The 16,578-nt window shown below is 34.3% G+C and overlaps 2 protein-coding genes across 5 annotated transcripts; one reads left to right on the forward strand and one right to left on the reverse strand.

Moving 5' to 3' along the window:
- Window positions 1–2,121: 2,121 nt before the first annotated feature.
- On the forward strand, window positions 2,122–9,565 carry LOC105133742 (uncharacterized protein At2g33490-like). Of its 4 annotated transcripts, none has more exons than XM_011037838.1 (11): window positions 2,122–2,497; window positions 2,960–3,032; window positions 4,637–4,711; window positions 5,418–5,479; window positions 5,555–5,623; window positions 6,290–6,318; window positions 6,450–6,654; window positions 6,730–6,966; window positions 7,305–7,367; window positions 7,904–8,912; window positions 9,283–9,565. In XM_011037838.1, exons 1-11 carry the CDS (start codon window positions 2,369–2,371, stop codon window positions 9,291–9,293), a joined length of 1,962 nt encoding a protein of 653 aa, XP_011036140.1. In that variant the 5' UTR covers window positions 2,122–2,368; the 3' UTR covers window positions 9,294–9,565. The 4 variants fall into 4 exon arrangements, with proteins under 4 accessions (XP_011036140.1, XP_011036141.1, XP_011036142.1 ...); XM_011037839.1 differs by having other exon boundaries at window positions 7,314–7,367; XM_011037840.1 differs by having other exon boundaries at window positions 2,472–2,497; window positions 2,960–4,424.
- A 2,148-nt stretch (window positions 9,566–11,713) lies between these two features.
- Window positions 11,714–14,295, reverse strand: LOC105133743 (somatic embryogenesis receptor kinase 1-like). Its single transcript, XM_011037842.1, has 7 exons — window positions 14,082–14,295; window positions 13,819–13,951; window positions 12,980–13,051; window positions 12,459–12,602; window positions 12,229–12,300; window positions 12,070–12,141; window positions 11,714–11,956 (listed from the first exon to the last, which is right to left on the reverse strand). The coding sequence occupies exons 1-7, from the start codon at window positions 14,161–14,163 to the stop codon at window positions 11,878–11,880; spliced, it is 654 nt and encodes a 217-aa protein (XP_011036144.1). The 5' UTR covers window positions 14,164–14,295; the 3' UTR covers window positions 11,714–11,877.
- Window positions 14,296–16,578: the final 2,283 nt, after the last annotated feature.

Genomic DNA, 16,578 nt, shown 5'->3' on the forward strand with positions numbered 1-16,578 from the left:
TTATTATAATTTTATAACCTAAGTTGGAGGTTTGACTGGTTGACTTGATTTTTTTTAGTCTTTTTAATTTTTTTTTCAATTCTATTCTTCAATATTAGGATATTTAAAAATTAAGTTTCATAATTTTTTTTTTCAATTTATTTTATGTGGAATTATCCCAGTCTTATGGATTTAGTTTTTTTTTTCTCAATTTCAACGTTTAATATTGGATTTATTAAAAATAAAGCTTTGTAATTTTTTATTTATTTTCATAAAGTTATCTTGATCTCACTATCCTTGTCGCATGTTTAATAAGATAACTAGGGTTAACTTGAATAGTTTTTTTTTTTTTTTAATTTGTTTTTTTTTTATCATTCAACATTAAGTTAATTAAAAATTAAGTTTTATATAATTTATTTTAATTTATTTCTATGGCGTTATTCTAATTTTATGATTTAAGTTGTTAGTTTGACGAGTTAATCTGGGCTGACTTTAGTTTTTTTAATAATTTAGTATATTTTTTTAATTTATTCTTTTAATATTGAATTAATTAGAAATGAATGTTTATAATTAGTTTTGATTTATTTTTTAAAAATTATTATAATTTTATAATCCAGATTTTAAATTTAACAAATTAAGATGAATCTGTCCAACATGTCACCGAAATTTCATTAAAAAACATATTAACCTGTACCAAGCGAATAAACGTGATGGTAAGATAAAGCTGGAAAGGGTATTTAATGTTTAAGCTGAGCTTTTCCTGCGGTAACAAATTTTCTTCTTTGCATTTTAAATTGTCCTGCGCACTCACTGAATTTTAATACACTGTACGAATTGGTCTTTCACTAAACATCAAAAGAAAATTACTAGTTCCTTCCCTCAGAACAGAGAATGTTACAGTCATCACCAATGAAGCTGATCGTAAAGGTAGCAGAAAAACTTGGCTGAAAAGTTTATCAATTGGCCTCTTATTTGAACTTTCCTTCGTCCTTATTTAAGGAAAAAAAAGTTATTTATTCATCTGTGAAGAGACAGTAAATATCACACATCTGACAATTACCAGGACACAACCGACTGTGCGAGTTATAAGTGCTTATGAAGTTATGATAAAGGCTCCCTGTAATTTTGATCTTTTGTGCCAAAGTTCCTAACATATGGCTATGTAGATCTGGGCGATTGTGGCACCCTTGGTGGAGGTGGAGGTGGAGGGGTCTGGAAGGGCCGCCTTGATGCAGCTAAAAGACCAGTTCCTCCGTGCATAAACCTGCTCGTGATCATGAAAACAACACCCCCAGAAGTTATCTTGGAGATTAATGATCACACACATATATTCCCAAACCATAGGTGGAAGAACAGTGCAAAAACTACGCAGACAGAAATCATCATCACACTGACATGTATATATTAATCGAAGTATGCGGTGGAATCGTTCGCGACTCCCCTCGTCTTCAAGCACAGCAAACCTTTCTCAGCAGATGTTGGTAGTGACAACAACTAATGGGATATCGAGCAGTTGAACTCCTCATCTACTAAAATACAAGTAATGAATTCCCCTTGCAATATTTTCTGTCTATAATTAGATATATACTCTACTCAAGATTTTGTTAAACTTGTTAATTATATGCGCATCACATGTCTAGGTATTCAATTTGTTTTGACTTTCAACTTCTCAAAGCAAAAGGAGTGAGACCTGAAAAAATGAGATTTCATTCTCTAAAAATTCAGAAACTGACTCGGAATGACGAGAGAAAGTGAAAGGTTAAGGAAGACGAGAAGATGCGATGACTTGGACACCAGGGAACACGTTTTGTTGACGAGAGAAGTCTCGAGTCTTTTGAGTTTTGGCTTCTGTAATTTTAATAATTAATAAGAAATGATAGAACAAAAAAAAAAAAGAAATTCAAAGCGTCGGGTGGAAAACTTCCGAAGAACAAAGAACACAACACGTTACTGTCCTCAGAATATCTATATTAATTTTCTGGTATTTGAACGCGGGACGTCGTTATCCATTAAATACTTATAAATAGCTGGGTGCTGAAGTCAGTGTTAAACCCTGAAGACCAATATAAAAATTTTAAATTTAGTTGTCCATTATTTTATTTTTTATTTATTTTTATAGCTGATTTAATTTAATAGAAATGGCTATTAATATTTAATACAATCAATCTTGATCATCTCTCTCGCCTCTTTCTTTATGTTCCCGACGAAACCAGCTAGATATTCCTCCACAAATAGATTAAAAACAATAAAAGAGGGAGTGTTAAGTATTTCATTCCCGTTTCGTCCTCCCATCTCAGTTTTCCATAAATAAAAGCTCTTCGATTTTGGAATTCAACTACAATAAGAAGGAACGAATTGAATTCCCTTCTCGTCAAAGGAAAGAAAGGAAATGAAATCATCCCTGAGGAAACTGAGAGGACTTGCTGCGTTGCACAAACATGGACATGGTGGTGATCATAAAGACCGAAGGGATCTTCCCTCTCTCGCTCAATTAGACGAGTTCGCTAAAGCTTATCGGGTACTCCTCTCTCTCTCTCTCTCTCTACCGTTCGTTTGGTCGCCGAGAAATCCACGGAAATTGATAAATTATCGCGTAGCTTTTGAACCTTTCAAACCTTTGTTAATCGCTTTGTTTCCTTTCTTTTTTTCTCTGATTTCTCTCCAACCAGACACAACCTGAAAACTACTTCCTTTTACTTGTACGTAATTTACATTTTGTGCTTGTCAATTGCAACTTTTATTTGTTGTTGAATTCCAAGCTTAATTTGATCCCATCAGTCTGTTCGGATACAACAACAACAACTGCAACAAAGCAATGAAGAATGATCAGTTCGGTTTATGAATAAATTAGCTGTAATTAATTAATTAATCAATTAATTTAAGCTATAAAAGTGCTGTAATGATGGAAGTTAGTCACTTTATTGTGATCACTTGGGTTTCTGTTTCTTATAAAATATTAATTGCTTTTTGTTATTTTCAGGACATGCAGGACATGAAAGATTGCTATGATAGCTTACTTTCTGCTGCGTCCGCGACTGCCAATTGTGCCTATGGTACTTCTTTCTTCTTCTTCTTCTTCTTTTATTCCTTCTCCACTGATGTCTCTATCAATTTATAAAAGGCGCACGAGGTTTGCTATTCTTTTATTGTCCGAGTATTTACAGCCTTACTAGCCTTATCATTTGATTGTTAGTCTACTAGGGCAGTTCGCATTTCCCCATCAAGTTGTCTTTTCGGTTAATAAATGAAGGGTAAAAATCATTTTCATTCACTGCAATTTTCTTTTCTTCTTCCTCTTCTTCTTCTTCTTCTTTTGGGAATTTGAAGTGCAACTAATAATGATAAAGTTTTGGTGGAAAGTCCGTTATTGAAAGGAGAAGGTGCAATTAGAATGAAGTCCATATACTTGAAAAATGAAGCTAGAAGTTTTTTAAAGGCAATGTGCTGGCTATAATAGCAACGTTATTCTGTGATTGAAGAAGCCCACCCCCCTGTCATCAACTAACATCCAAGGGCAACATTGCAAAAGCGAATTATTATGGTTTACAGCACAAAACATTTAGAAATGGGATGGAGTTGCCTTCTCCTTAAGTAAAGCCTTAGTAGTTGTGATTTAAATATCGTATTGGTTCTGTTTTGGTAGCACTGGATATGGAGTTATTTATATCATATGAACCACATTTACATCATGCGAGGAATACACAATCTCATGAACAAACTTGATGCATAACAAAGTGGCAAGAACTAAATTTTTGCATAGTACTGGTGATACGATACTAAATAATGGAGTACTTGCTGAAATGGATTTAGAAAGCTGCTGACACTTGACATAATGGAAATCAGGCAGAGTGTTATAATTTTGCAAACAGCTATTGTGGCATTTTTTTCATTTCACACCACCACAGACCGTTACATTACCATTAGAGCTATCATGCTTGTTCAGGATGTAAATGCCAGGGAAAACCTCAGTTTTGAGCCATTTTTTTTGGTTTTGTCATTGATAGTCTCCTCCAACAATTCTTCACATTCACTTCTAATTTTGTTTAGTAATTTCACCAAGATGAATCTTTCACTCTTCAGATTTCGCATCTAAACTAGACATCCTAGTGATCATTTTAAGATCTTATCCTAATACCTCAACTTGCTTCCGCGTTTGATTTTGCAAATTATTGGTATGAACTTAGCTTAAAAGATTACTTAGCATCTTGTATTGCTTTTGTGATAAGTATTTACTACAGTGTCCCCTTGTTAAAGTTATTAAAAATATATGTTTATTACTTAATTTTTTAAGTTGCTAATAATCTGTGAATGTGACTGCCGTGACTGTTATGTGATGCCTGGGATGCAATGACTGATTTAAACCATGCATCTCAATCTTATCCAAAGGACAAATCTGCTTTGGAAGTTTACATTGCAATAGATTCTCACCAGATGAACAGTAACCGGTAATAATTGATTTTGTGCACATGGCGCTGCATTTCCAACATTCTAACTTCTTGTTGGCCTTCTGGTTTGGAGATTGTCAGCTTTACCTTTAAAATGAGTTCATTAGTGAACATCACAGTGTTTTAGGTGTTAATTGGGATCCCCTGAGTTGGAGGATCCCTTTTTGGTGTGTGATTCTAGAATGCTCTTACATCGCTCCATCTTTCCTCAGAATTCTCAGAATCAGTGCGTGAAATGGGTGCTTGCCTTCTCGAGAAAACTGCATCGAATGATGATGAAGAAGGCCGTAAGTTAATGAAACTTTTATATAATTCTTTTCAGTCGCTTGATAATATGAACAGATAATGGGAGTCTTAATTTGCTAATAATCTTAATATTGGTTTTAAAAGCTAAAAGAAAATCACTAGCTGGGACTTCCTTTCAGCATTATAGTAACATCTGAGTGTATCGTTCTTATAACTTTAGCAACATTTGCAACAAATATATAAAGTTAAACCTTCTTAATCCTTTGCTATTGATCTATGCTTCAGATAATCATATTTGACTGAGAAATACATAATTCACTGTCAATATATTGCTGTGTTTGTACATACTATGGATCCAGAGACCTAACTAGAGTACTATACTATGTTTCAGTAATTACATCTTTTTGTAAATCTGTACTTTGGAAACTGTGTTTTTATTATTATCTTCCTTTCTTTAATTGAAGTTATGTTCAAAATTGATTCTGCTTTATCTACTTAAGTTGCTAGAGAATTTACATGTGCATTTGACACAGAATCAACCATTTAACCTGTTTTTTCATCAGCTTTAACTGAGATGCTGTTTCAAGTTCCAAATGACACGAATAAATTCGAACAAACTTTAGTGCAATGATAATAACTGCCTCTTTAATTCACTGAATTTATTCCTTAGGAACATGTAGTCTTTCACATGTAGTTGCACTCCAAAAAGGAGACAGAGAAGCTGAAGTTGGATCTGTTCCTTTGCAGGTAGAGTCTTGCTGATGCTGGGAAAAGTGCAATTTGAACTCGAGAAACTTGTTGACTGCTATGTGAGTTGTTATGAATAAAAATTGCAACGAATCCTGGCTTTGTTGTGTTGCTGATTTTTTGCTTAATATTTTCAGCGATCCCACATCCACAAGACGATCATAAGCCCATCAGAGTCTCTTCTGAATGAGCTTCAAACAGTTCATGTTAGTGGTACCTCTTTCAAGCTTTCGATATCTTAGACTTATCTATAACTTTTATCTTAAACTATCCTTGGAAAATGCTTAAATTCTTAATGACTGAAATCGGTGCACATGCTTGCACATTTTATTTTATTATTTTTACTAGGATAAATTACAATAACCCCTTGAGGTATTGTGAAATTGCACACACCGCTCAAAAGTTTAAGATTTGACAAAAAAAAACCCCCTCAATGTTTAATAAAAAATTACAAAAACTTTCTTTGGTAACAAAAATGCTCTTTATTAAAAATTTTAAAAATATTTAAATAAAAAAATTAAGAAAAATTAGAGAGAGAATATAAAATAATTGGACATGATTATCTTTTAGGACATGAATAATATTAATATCAATATTTAATTTCAGTTAATTTTGTTTTAAGTTTCTTTTTTAATATTCTCTCAAATATATATATTTTTTAATTCTATGCAAGTATTTCTTTTATAAGTAGTAATTACAGGTATTTTAGGTGTAATAGAAGGTTTTTGTCAAAGTTTCATACTTTTGGATGGTTCTTGTAATTTCATAATACCTTAAGGGTATCATTGTAATTTAATCTTTTTACTATTATCCTGTATATGGTAATTCAAGCGTTTTACTGAAGTTGCTTAAGACTTTTTTCATTCATACAGGAGATGAAGCGACTTTGCGATGAGAAAAGGTTCGTGGTACTATTTGAAGCACCTTTATACACTTGCACCCAGACACTTAAAAAAGAAAAGAAAAGAAAAGAAAATTGAAAGCCCAGAAATTTAAGATAAGTTTCATCTCCCAATGCTACTGTGTCTACAGAGATGTATATGAGTACATGGTGAGACAGAAAGAAAAAGGGAGGGGAAGAAGTGGAAAGGGAGAGAGTGAATCTATGCAGCAAGTACAAGCAGCTCATGATGAATATGATGAGGAGGCAACTTTATTTGTTTTTCGTATTAAATCTCTGAAGCAAGGACAATGTCGCAGTCTTCTAACACAGGCAGCTCGGCACCACGCTGCTCAGGTTTATTCTTCAAACAATGTTTTTTCTTCATACTGTTGGTTTAGTTGTTAACTATGCTTTCTTGCTTGAAAGCAGTTGTACTTTTTTAAGAAGGCTCTTAAATCTCTTGAAGCTGTTGAGCCGCATGTCAAATTGGTCACAGAACAGCAGCATATAGATTACCAATTTAGTGGACTTGATGATGATGGGAGAGATGATGTTGATGATGATGATGAAGATTATGATGATGCCAATGATGATGGAGAATTGAGCTTTGACTATGGACAAAATGACCAGGAACAAGAAGTTTCCACACCAAAAAAGTCGATGGAGGTAAGAGTTCAACTCCCTTTTCATCAGCCGGGCTAATCAACTTATCATTTTGTTTCAGAAAAGCAACCATTATGCATTTTGCTTTAGGATACTATGAATATCATTGCCTTGAAAGAATGAAATTTGCAAAATTTGCAAACTTGTGGTTGCTAGTGCATGAATTCAGAATTCTATGGATTGACTTTTCTGCCTTATTTGTTTGTGTTGAAACTTATTCCACAGGTTAAACAATTCAAGATGATGTTTATAGTCATTTATCATGATTTCCAAATTTTTCTACCAATGCATACTTCAGTGAAATTTTCATTTCATTTTAACTTCAACTTTCTGTATAACAATTTGTGCAGTTGGATTTGGCGGGTGTTACATTTCCCCAAGTTGCGACGTTGGAGATGGCAAAGGTAAACCTTCTTATTATGGACTTGTGCATTCAGAGTGATCATGCTGTTTTCATATCTGTGTTATGCAATTGTAGGCCTGTTAATGAGTGACCTGATCTGTTTGGCCAGGCTATCTAAGAACTACTATCCACTATTTCACCATCCTTGCATGGTTGAACTTTTTCAATAATTTGTGTACTTGAACTAGTCACCTTTCAAATCAGTATGAAACCTTAGCATGGAGAATCTGAATAGGAAGTAATGTAATGCAATGCATGTCCATATTTCTGCTGTCAGATAATTTATTTATTTTTTAATATCTTTTATAGATATCCGCTTGAACATGCATTTAAAGATCTCCCATATGAGTTGGGTTGGATGAGTTGACTGATACATAAAATCTTTCACTCTTGCTTCCCATAGAGCACCCTATATATCTTGCACTATTCCAGCTCTAACATGTATGTTTGCTGTAATTTATTTTCTTAAATGCAATACCAGAACTTCAGATCTTTGACTGATGATGAGTTTGATACTCCGATTTGGATTGCTTGCAGGAAAATCTAGATAGAAGTTACAGGACAGCGTCTTCATTTAAAGGAGAACTTCGGACAGGCACCCAATCAGCTCCACTTTTTGCTGAAACTACATCTGATCCAGCTGGAAAAACAAAAAAACTGACGCCATCATCCACACGAAAGCTCAACACTTATGTATTGCCTACCCCAGCAGACCCTAAGAGTTCAAATCCTACAGGATCTGGTAGCTCGGTTTCTGGAACACTAAAGACAAGTTTGAGCAGACGCACGCCCAATTTGTGGCATTCATCCCCTCTCGACCAAAAAAAAATTGAGAAGTTATTAGGAGTTGAAATGTCTAACAAACCCACTAGTAAAAATTCACAGTCAGTACTCAAGGAGAGCAACAACAACACGGCATCCCCCCGATTACCTCCTCCTCTAGCTGATGGACACCTTTTTTCACGGCTTGAACCATGGGCTGCTTTTGATTCTAAGAAAACCAGAAGATATGCCTTTTCTGGTCCGATTACAAGCGAGCCATTGTCTACCAAGCCGATCTCAGCAGAACATCCCCAATTATTCTCTGGATCCCTTCTTCGATATCCAGCGACTCAATTATTATCACCTCCAAAAGTGTCTCCAATAAGATCACCAAAAGTATCTCCTAGTGCTTCCCCTACTTTTGTGTCCCCGCCCAAAATCAGTGAGTTACATGAGCTTCCTAGACCCCCACTCAGTTCAACCTGCAAGTCTCCAAGGGCTGAAGGTTTGGTTGGTCATTCAACCCCATTGTTGCCCAAAGGTCGCATGCATCCTGGAACAAGAAAAACACCAGCGTCAAATGTAGCATCTCAACTGCCCACACCTTCTCAAGTTGTCGCTCGCAGTTTTTCAATACCCTCTAGAAGTCGTAGAATAATGGTCGCTCAGAGTTCAGGGATTGTTGAGGATGTTGCCTCACCTCCTCTAACCCCGATATCTTTATGTAACAACTACCCATCATCCACCAGTTCCCATACTGTCAATCAGACGGTTCAAATCAGAGGTAATTCATAATCCAATGCGTTTGTATGGTTGTCTAGTTTAGGGTATTTTATACTCGCACATCACCATCAAACTGATTTAGGTACTTTTGTGGATCACATAAAACCGTTCTTATGCTAGTGGAAGTCCAAATGAGAACAAGTTGCATGCTTTTGAGAAACTGCTTCATATATTTTTTTCATCAGCTGTCATATTTCTTTTAAATAATTCATGGAGGATACATAATTTGAGTTATTTAGCCAGACAGGTATATGCACCAAGTGTGAAATGAAGTTGGTTTTTAATGTATACATCCTCATGCATCCCAGCTTTGTTTTGTTTTATGAAGATGTGGTGTTATTTCTAAATATCAGTACATTTGGTGTCTGCAGGTGCCGATTGATTCTATAATTTTGTAGCGATAGCTTTGCATCAGATTCAGCAACCAAAAGCTGAGCTGAGAAGATTCGCTCGTCATTTGGTACAGGTGTAGATCTGTAAATATAATCCTTGTCTATTGTTTTTATATATGTTTGCATGTTTATCTTTGTTAATCCAGTCCTTATTCCTTACCGACGAGCACTTGGAATGAACCAATTAAGTGGTTGGCCAGAGTTTCATCGGTGACAAAATTTTGTTCTCCTTGGATTTAATAGGCAAATTCCATTTATTTTCTTGTTGGTTTGAAGTTGATGGGGTGACTCGTAGCCTTATCATCTGTAAATTTTGCATGAGCGTAAAAAGAGAGAAACAAGGGTAAATGACACTAACCCCCCTGGAGTATAAAGGAATTACAAGCACTATCCAAACCTTTTAGTATTTGACACCTACCTCCCTGACATTTTATATAATATATCAGCAACCCCTTCCATCCTCGTGTCTGTTATGAATTTGAAGACGACGTATGGTGTCATTATCCAGTAACCAACTTCAATTCCAAAAATAACCATATCTAGTGCCTAACCCATCACTAATCCAAAATCATCTCAACCTCTAACTCGGAGGCACCGTTAAAATTCATAACACGATGCTATAAAAAACTTGGATCTTCAATAAAAATGTGGAGACTAAGGAAAGTGTTTGATAGGATGGAGTATATAAATGGGTAGGTAAAGTAAAGCTCGAATGGGATGTGGAGGCACTATAAGAGATCGCTAGATAGATAGGTAGATAAATGCTAGGTCAAATGATGCATATTAAAAAAAAAAAATGTAGCTTGATACAATTAAAAAAAAGGAGGACAAAATATGATAAAAATAACAAATAACATATATTTCTGATTTTTTGCAAGGGTAAGACATTTTTTATGGCTGAAGAGAGAGAAAATAAAGAGAGAAAAAAAACATCATTGAAGCTCCACTATATATGGAACGGAAAAACACAACTCACCACCGTAAAAGGGGCGACGAGATGTATCCAATGCCACCTTAACATGTAGTGTTCTTCTAAGAGGAGGCACCGCAAGCGCTGCTCAAAGGGCATGGCCATCTCCCACATATGTCAACAGTTTTTTTTTGTTTTTTTAATTTATTCCATGCAAATACTAAATTGCTTTTGATCTTATACAATATTAACTTAAAAAAAAAAGATAAAAAAAACCTCTCAATCTTAGCTAAAGATTATTCGAGTCAAATGGCACTTAAGTAACTATATTATTTTTAGAATAAAAAAAAAAACCAAAAACATCCTTGCCTGGGTAGCCAAAGGAAGTAAATATTCGAGAATATTATTGATATTATTCTATATTAATAAAGGTTTAAAAAACCCATTTACCCTGTTCAATCTTGTAATACCAAATGGGTTTCATAAAAAATATTATATTATCCATTACCCTTCAGCGCAAGTTATAAAATTTAAATTATAAAGGATAAAATGACAAAAATATGACTTGAATCTAAGTAGTTTTACTCACAGTGCACAGGAGAAAGCTGGGCTCTTTGAGGGTTTTTTTTTTTTTGGTAATGCATGAGATGGAAATGGTTCAAATGGATTTAAAGATGTCATTTATATATATAGATCTTGATGGCAAGTGGTCGATTTGGGAAAAGTTGATTTTGAAATCTTTGGTCTTTCGTGGGGCAATGAATTCGATCCTTATGATGATATGCACAGTTCAATGTGTTGAATATATAAATGGTTTCTTCATGAAAGATTCCGCCATTTTAGAATTTCCAGTAATCCATTAAGTTGGGGTTCGACTTCGTTGTTAGTACTGTCCCTTTTCGAGGAATTTCGCATTTCACCCCAAACTTGATGGACATATCCGAAGCTGTGAACAGCGGACGGCGTACGTTTTTTTATTTTCTCGATAAATGCCAATGTAAGAATGGTTAAGAGCTACTTTTAAGAGGCACCATCTTTGAAAAGAAACGGATTGAAGCTATTCAACGTTAGCACCCACAAAGGACAAGTACTGCCAGCCATAGATCATTCCTGAGATCCGTGTTGACCAAAGACTTTGGCAAAACCTGTTTGAAACAATATTGCTGGAGTCATATCACTGTCCTAAAGTAAGGATCAGTTCGCATAGAGCTGAGTTGAGTAGTCTAGTGGATCGCTAACTGGACAGATCATCTTACATTTCACATTTTGTAGCATGTTTACTTGGGTGGTGTCGTTGTCCCAAAGCAATCATGTCCCACAATGTTCCTTGACTTGACAAAGATTTTTTTTAAAAAAAATCCTCCCATTAACTGAAGGCATGGTTTGCCCCTCCTTATCTGTACGCCATCTCGTCGATATCGATCATCAAGGAATTGACTATATGTATTCTCTATAATATATTACCACTAACTGAAGGCTGAAAGTGACTGCAAGATATGGTGACTGGAGATTCTTCTCTTAATTAACATAAACATGATTTCTTGCTATATGACTTTAATAAGAAACATCTAATAAATAACTTTAGGAGTAAACAAACATACAACCATTGCCATATAGTGAGTTAATATATGGAATTAGGTTACTAGCTGCCTCTTAGTGGTCTGTCATTTACAACTTCCAGCAGCATTGTATCTCACAAATCCCACCAGTTCTGGTCCTTCCAGTCTTGAGTTATTCGCAAAACTGCTTCAAACAACCAGCAACAAAGAGCCCACCAAGAAAAAAAAAACATTAAAAGACGTTCAAACAAAGAAATTAAATGAAAGCTTTTGATACCAACGAATTAGTCTGGTTACCTTTCCTCTGTCAACTTGGAGAAAGAACCTGAGGTAGGTATGGTGCCACATAAATCATTGTTTGATACGTCACTGCATACAAAACAGATTAGATTGTTACAGGGGCAAAAGATTGTGAAGAAGAAGAAAAGTGTTTTGGGGATCACAAAGAAGGCTCACAGGATCTTTAGGCTGTCCAATTTTGTAAGTTCTCTTGGTATCCTTCCAGTCAGTCTGTTGCCGTTCAGTCTCCTGCATGGAAATTACGTGACACTACGTTAGCAAGGTAGTAATGCAAGTGGAAAGGAACTGACAGCATTAATGACGACCATCCTCTTGATTCTGATCAAGCGTATTGGTAAATGAATTTGGCAGCTAATTAAAATTAATACAGATGAGAGAAAGCTTACAGGAATTTAAGACTGGATAGCTTAGAAAGTGAAGCAGGAATGGTCCCAGTGAGGTTATTGCGGTACAGATCCAAGCTCACAAGACTCTTCAGGTTTCCAAGTTCCCTTGGTATAGGACCCACCAGCTCATTCATGTACAGTTCCCTACACAGGGAACATTAATCACTTCAAGTTTAATACCAGTATCCCACCAGTGTCCAAATGATCACAAGGCCACCAGATGGCAGGCAAGGTAGATGCTATATCGTGATTGTTGTAATGATCTAGTCCATAATAAATTACGAACAAACTCATCTCTTAATCAAGAAGACTATCAACCCAATTTCTAGTGTTCTTACAAAGAACCACAAAAGCTAACGCTTTTAGCAATGATTAAGGTATCGAAGCATGGGCTTCTTTTCCATTCAAATCAACGAAACATCAAACAGTTGCATACTTAATCTGTGTAATTAAGAAAATGAAAGAAGGTCCTGGCGTTGCCAAGGCAGCTTTATATTCTGTAGATAATGTGAAATGCTTACAGATACTGAAGACGCACGAGTTTCCCCAACTCAGGAACTAGACTGCCCGAAAGCTTTGCATTTCCAAGGTCTCTGCAACAACCATTATTTTACTCGCCATTAATTTATTGCTCCTATAATTTTGTTTGAGTTAATTAATTCGGTGCCAATTAAACAAATGATTATTCATGTCGTGTTAATTATTATTTCCATTGCAATTAATTTTAAAAACACAAATAAAAAAAATTCCTTAGCAGCCATGGGTAAATTAAGGTCAATATATTTGCATAAAAAGAGATGAAATACAATGCATGATTCAAACATTAAAGGAGCAAAATTTATTCTACTCTTGAATTTACATGAGCATGTAAATACACAATTACAACTATTGTTATGCTTTTTCTCCTGTCTTCTCCTTTATTATCATATCAGAGTCACACAATCTGTTTCAAAGATTTTGAGTTGTGAAAAAGAAAAAAAATCAAGGATATAGTACTATAATAATCTTTAAACATCATGTTTGAAAAGGTCGTCCGTCCTCGAGATTATCATGTACAAATATGCAAGATGCATGCGTGGAAATTAATTGAATATGGTAGTCGGGCTTATTTCTAGTGCCTAATTAGATTTCCTGGTGGATTAACTAAAGTAATTGGATACTTGGCTATTTATAGGCTAAATAATGGTTTTGACAAGCAAACAAGTTGGCAATAATTTTTCATGACATAACAGCCAGACAAACACAAACTAAAAACTTAAGCATACATGCACAAAGGGTCAAATAAAATGCAACAAAAATAAAACAACAAGAACAAGAAGAAACATGATGCTGGAAGATTAGTAGATAATAAGATGCTTACAGTCGGGTAACCCGATTATCACCGTCACAAGTAACGTGGAACCACGTACATGGATCTGTCAGGGTTGGATCCCAGCTCTGGAGAACATGTCCTGGATCCTTCACTGCTCTCCTCAAAGCGTACAAAGCATCCCCTAGTTCATGGATTAAAGGAAAAAAAAATCAAGAAAGCTACCAAAAAAATATTCATTTAGCTAGCTCGACTATACTCAGTACTGTCGATGAAAAATGAAAACGAGAAAGAAAAGAAAAACCCATGTGTACCTTCCAAATTTGCATTTGTAGGTGACTGCATGGTTGATAGAAGAAAAAGAACAAGAAGATGAAACGCAGTGCTGCTTGCCATTTAGTGAACTTTAGGCCTTGGGTAAAGAGTCAAGATGCTTATGGCACTTTTACAGAGAAATATGGAGAGAGGGAGAGTAAAGAGTTTCAGGATGTTTGTTTGAAGAATGGAAGCGCAACGAAAGCAGCATTTGTTGGGGAATTTATAGAGCTCATAAAAGAGTTTGGTTACTGTGCATTAAAAAAAAAAAAGAAGTTTTCTCCAGGTCAAATTGTCAAAAAAGAAACACCCTCGATTTTATTCAAAAAAACAAATGACTCCTTAAAAAAAACAATCTCTGATTTTCATCCTAAACAATGTGATTAATTGAAAATACCATTTCCATTAGGGTTTTCATTGAGAATGGATTATGTTTTATTTATTTATTAGAAGTTGTAAAGGAAGAGAGAGGAATTAAGAGGATATTTTGGGCTTTTCTATTATTTTTTATTATTTAGGGGCAACTTCAAAAATTATAGTATTTAGGATGAAAAATCAAGAACTTTTTTATTCGAAGGTAGAGAAGATATCACGTAGAGTTTGAGTTATAATAGGAGGCTAAATATATTGTAAGACATCGTCTCTTTCTATATATACATTGAATTACATACAGAATATAAGGTAATAAGCTTAAAACACTTTGCTAGGCATGCAATAATGTGCACTTTAAAAGTTAACCAGCCAAGATTTCTTCAAGCTTTATTATTTTTCCTTCACCTCCCTAATTTTCTGTTTTTAACTCCGTACTTTCTCATCATTAATCTTTCTAATTTTAAATGATTAAGTGTTCATACTAACACAATCTCACACTTTTCCCTCTAATATTTAGTTTTCATTAGGTTTTAAAATGATCAAGCTTAATAGAAAAGAAGAACTCTTTTTCCTCCCTTTTCTTTTTGCAAGGCCGGCCCCACACACATATGAATTTTGCTAATTCCCAGTATATCTCTTATTTACATCCTTTTATGTTTTTCGAGTAATATTTTTGAGATTTTATTGTCTATTTATACCAAATTTAAGCTGGGTTTTTTTGAATTTTGTTAAATTATATACCAATTCCTTTTGTTCCTTATATATCACTTCCATTTAATTTTTATTAGTGTTTTTGTATTTGTTATTTTTCATCTATTTTTATATTTTTATTTTTAAAATTATCACATAATCATTTTATTTCAAATTTCCAAAATCCATTATCATCCCTCCTAGTGCAAATATTCAATTTACTTAACATAATATTTACTTCACTATTCTTATAGATCTTATCTAGGGTTTACATCCTATTCTGACCTACTTTTAAAATTACATACATGGAGTTTTAAATCTTTAAGAACTTATCTCAATATACTTACTATCTTTATATTTATTTTCTAATTAACTCATTTTAATATTGGGCTAAAATTTAAATTTTTAATAATACCAAGAAATTAAGCTGGGGGTTTACACCATTAGCTAAAACCTTGCATTCAGCTTTGGTAGAGGAGCGAGTAACAATACATTATTTGCTAGACTTTCAAGAAATGAGAGCATTGCTAAAATACACAACATAAACACCAATGGATTAATAATCATCAACAATACTAGCCTGATCAACATTAGTAAAATCATGAAAAGATAGAAAGGAATAATGAGTAATGTGTAAACCATAAGAAATCATACGTCTCAGATACCTCAAAACACATTTAACCACAACCCAATGATTTTCTGTAGGAGTGATTAGTACTTAAAAGTGTATTTTGACCCAATGATTTTCTGTAGGAGCATGTATAAAATGACATACTTTATTCATAGTATAACATTTATTTGGCCTAATAAAGGTTAGATATTGAAGATCACTAATAATTTTTTGAAATCGAGTAGGATCATAAAACATATCACTAGACTACAGACTTAACTTTGATGAAGAAGCACATGTTTACAAGATGACATGCCTGCTCTGTAAAGAATATCAAGAACATATTTATGCTAATTAAGCATGAGAGTCATATTAGTAGATGTAACCTCAATCCTCAAGAAATAATGGAATAACCTAAATCCTAAACTTTGAACTCTGAGCTCAAAAAAGTGTTTAGGTGTTGAAGTAAAACAAATTTACTTCCAATAAGTAAAATAACATTGATATAAATAAAGAGAGAAAAGATTTCATAGCCCATAAATAAGATGAACAAAGATGCATCAACCTTGCAAGTATGAAAGCCAATAAAGAGAAGATAATCATTCAACTTTATGTACCAAGCTCAATGGGCTTGTTTCAAGCCTTAAAGAGATTTATGAAGCTAACAGATGACACGACTAAAAGATTGATGTCTTCTCCTAAGTGCATGAGTGTCGAAGTAATAAATAACTCGGCAAGACCGGGGTCGAATCACAGGGAGGTTAATTGTACAAATTATAAATAATAATAATACAACAACAATAACAACAACAACAACAACAACA

Source organism: Populus euphratica, unplaced genomic scaffold (assembly GCF_000495115.2).
Source record: "Populus euphratica unplaced genomic scaffold, PopEup_1.0 scaffold37.1, whole genome shotgun sequence".
NCBI lineage: Eukaryota > Viridiplantae > Streptophyta > Magnoliopsida > Malpighiales > Salicaceae > Populus > Populus euphratica.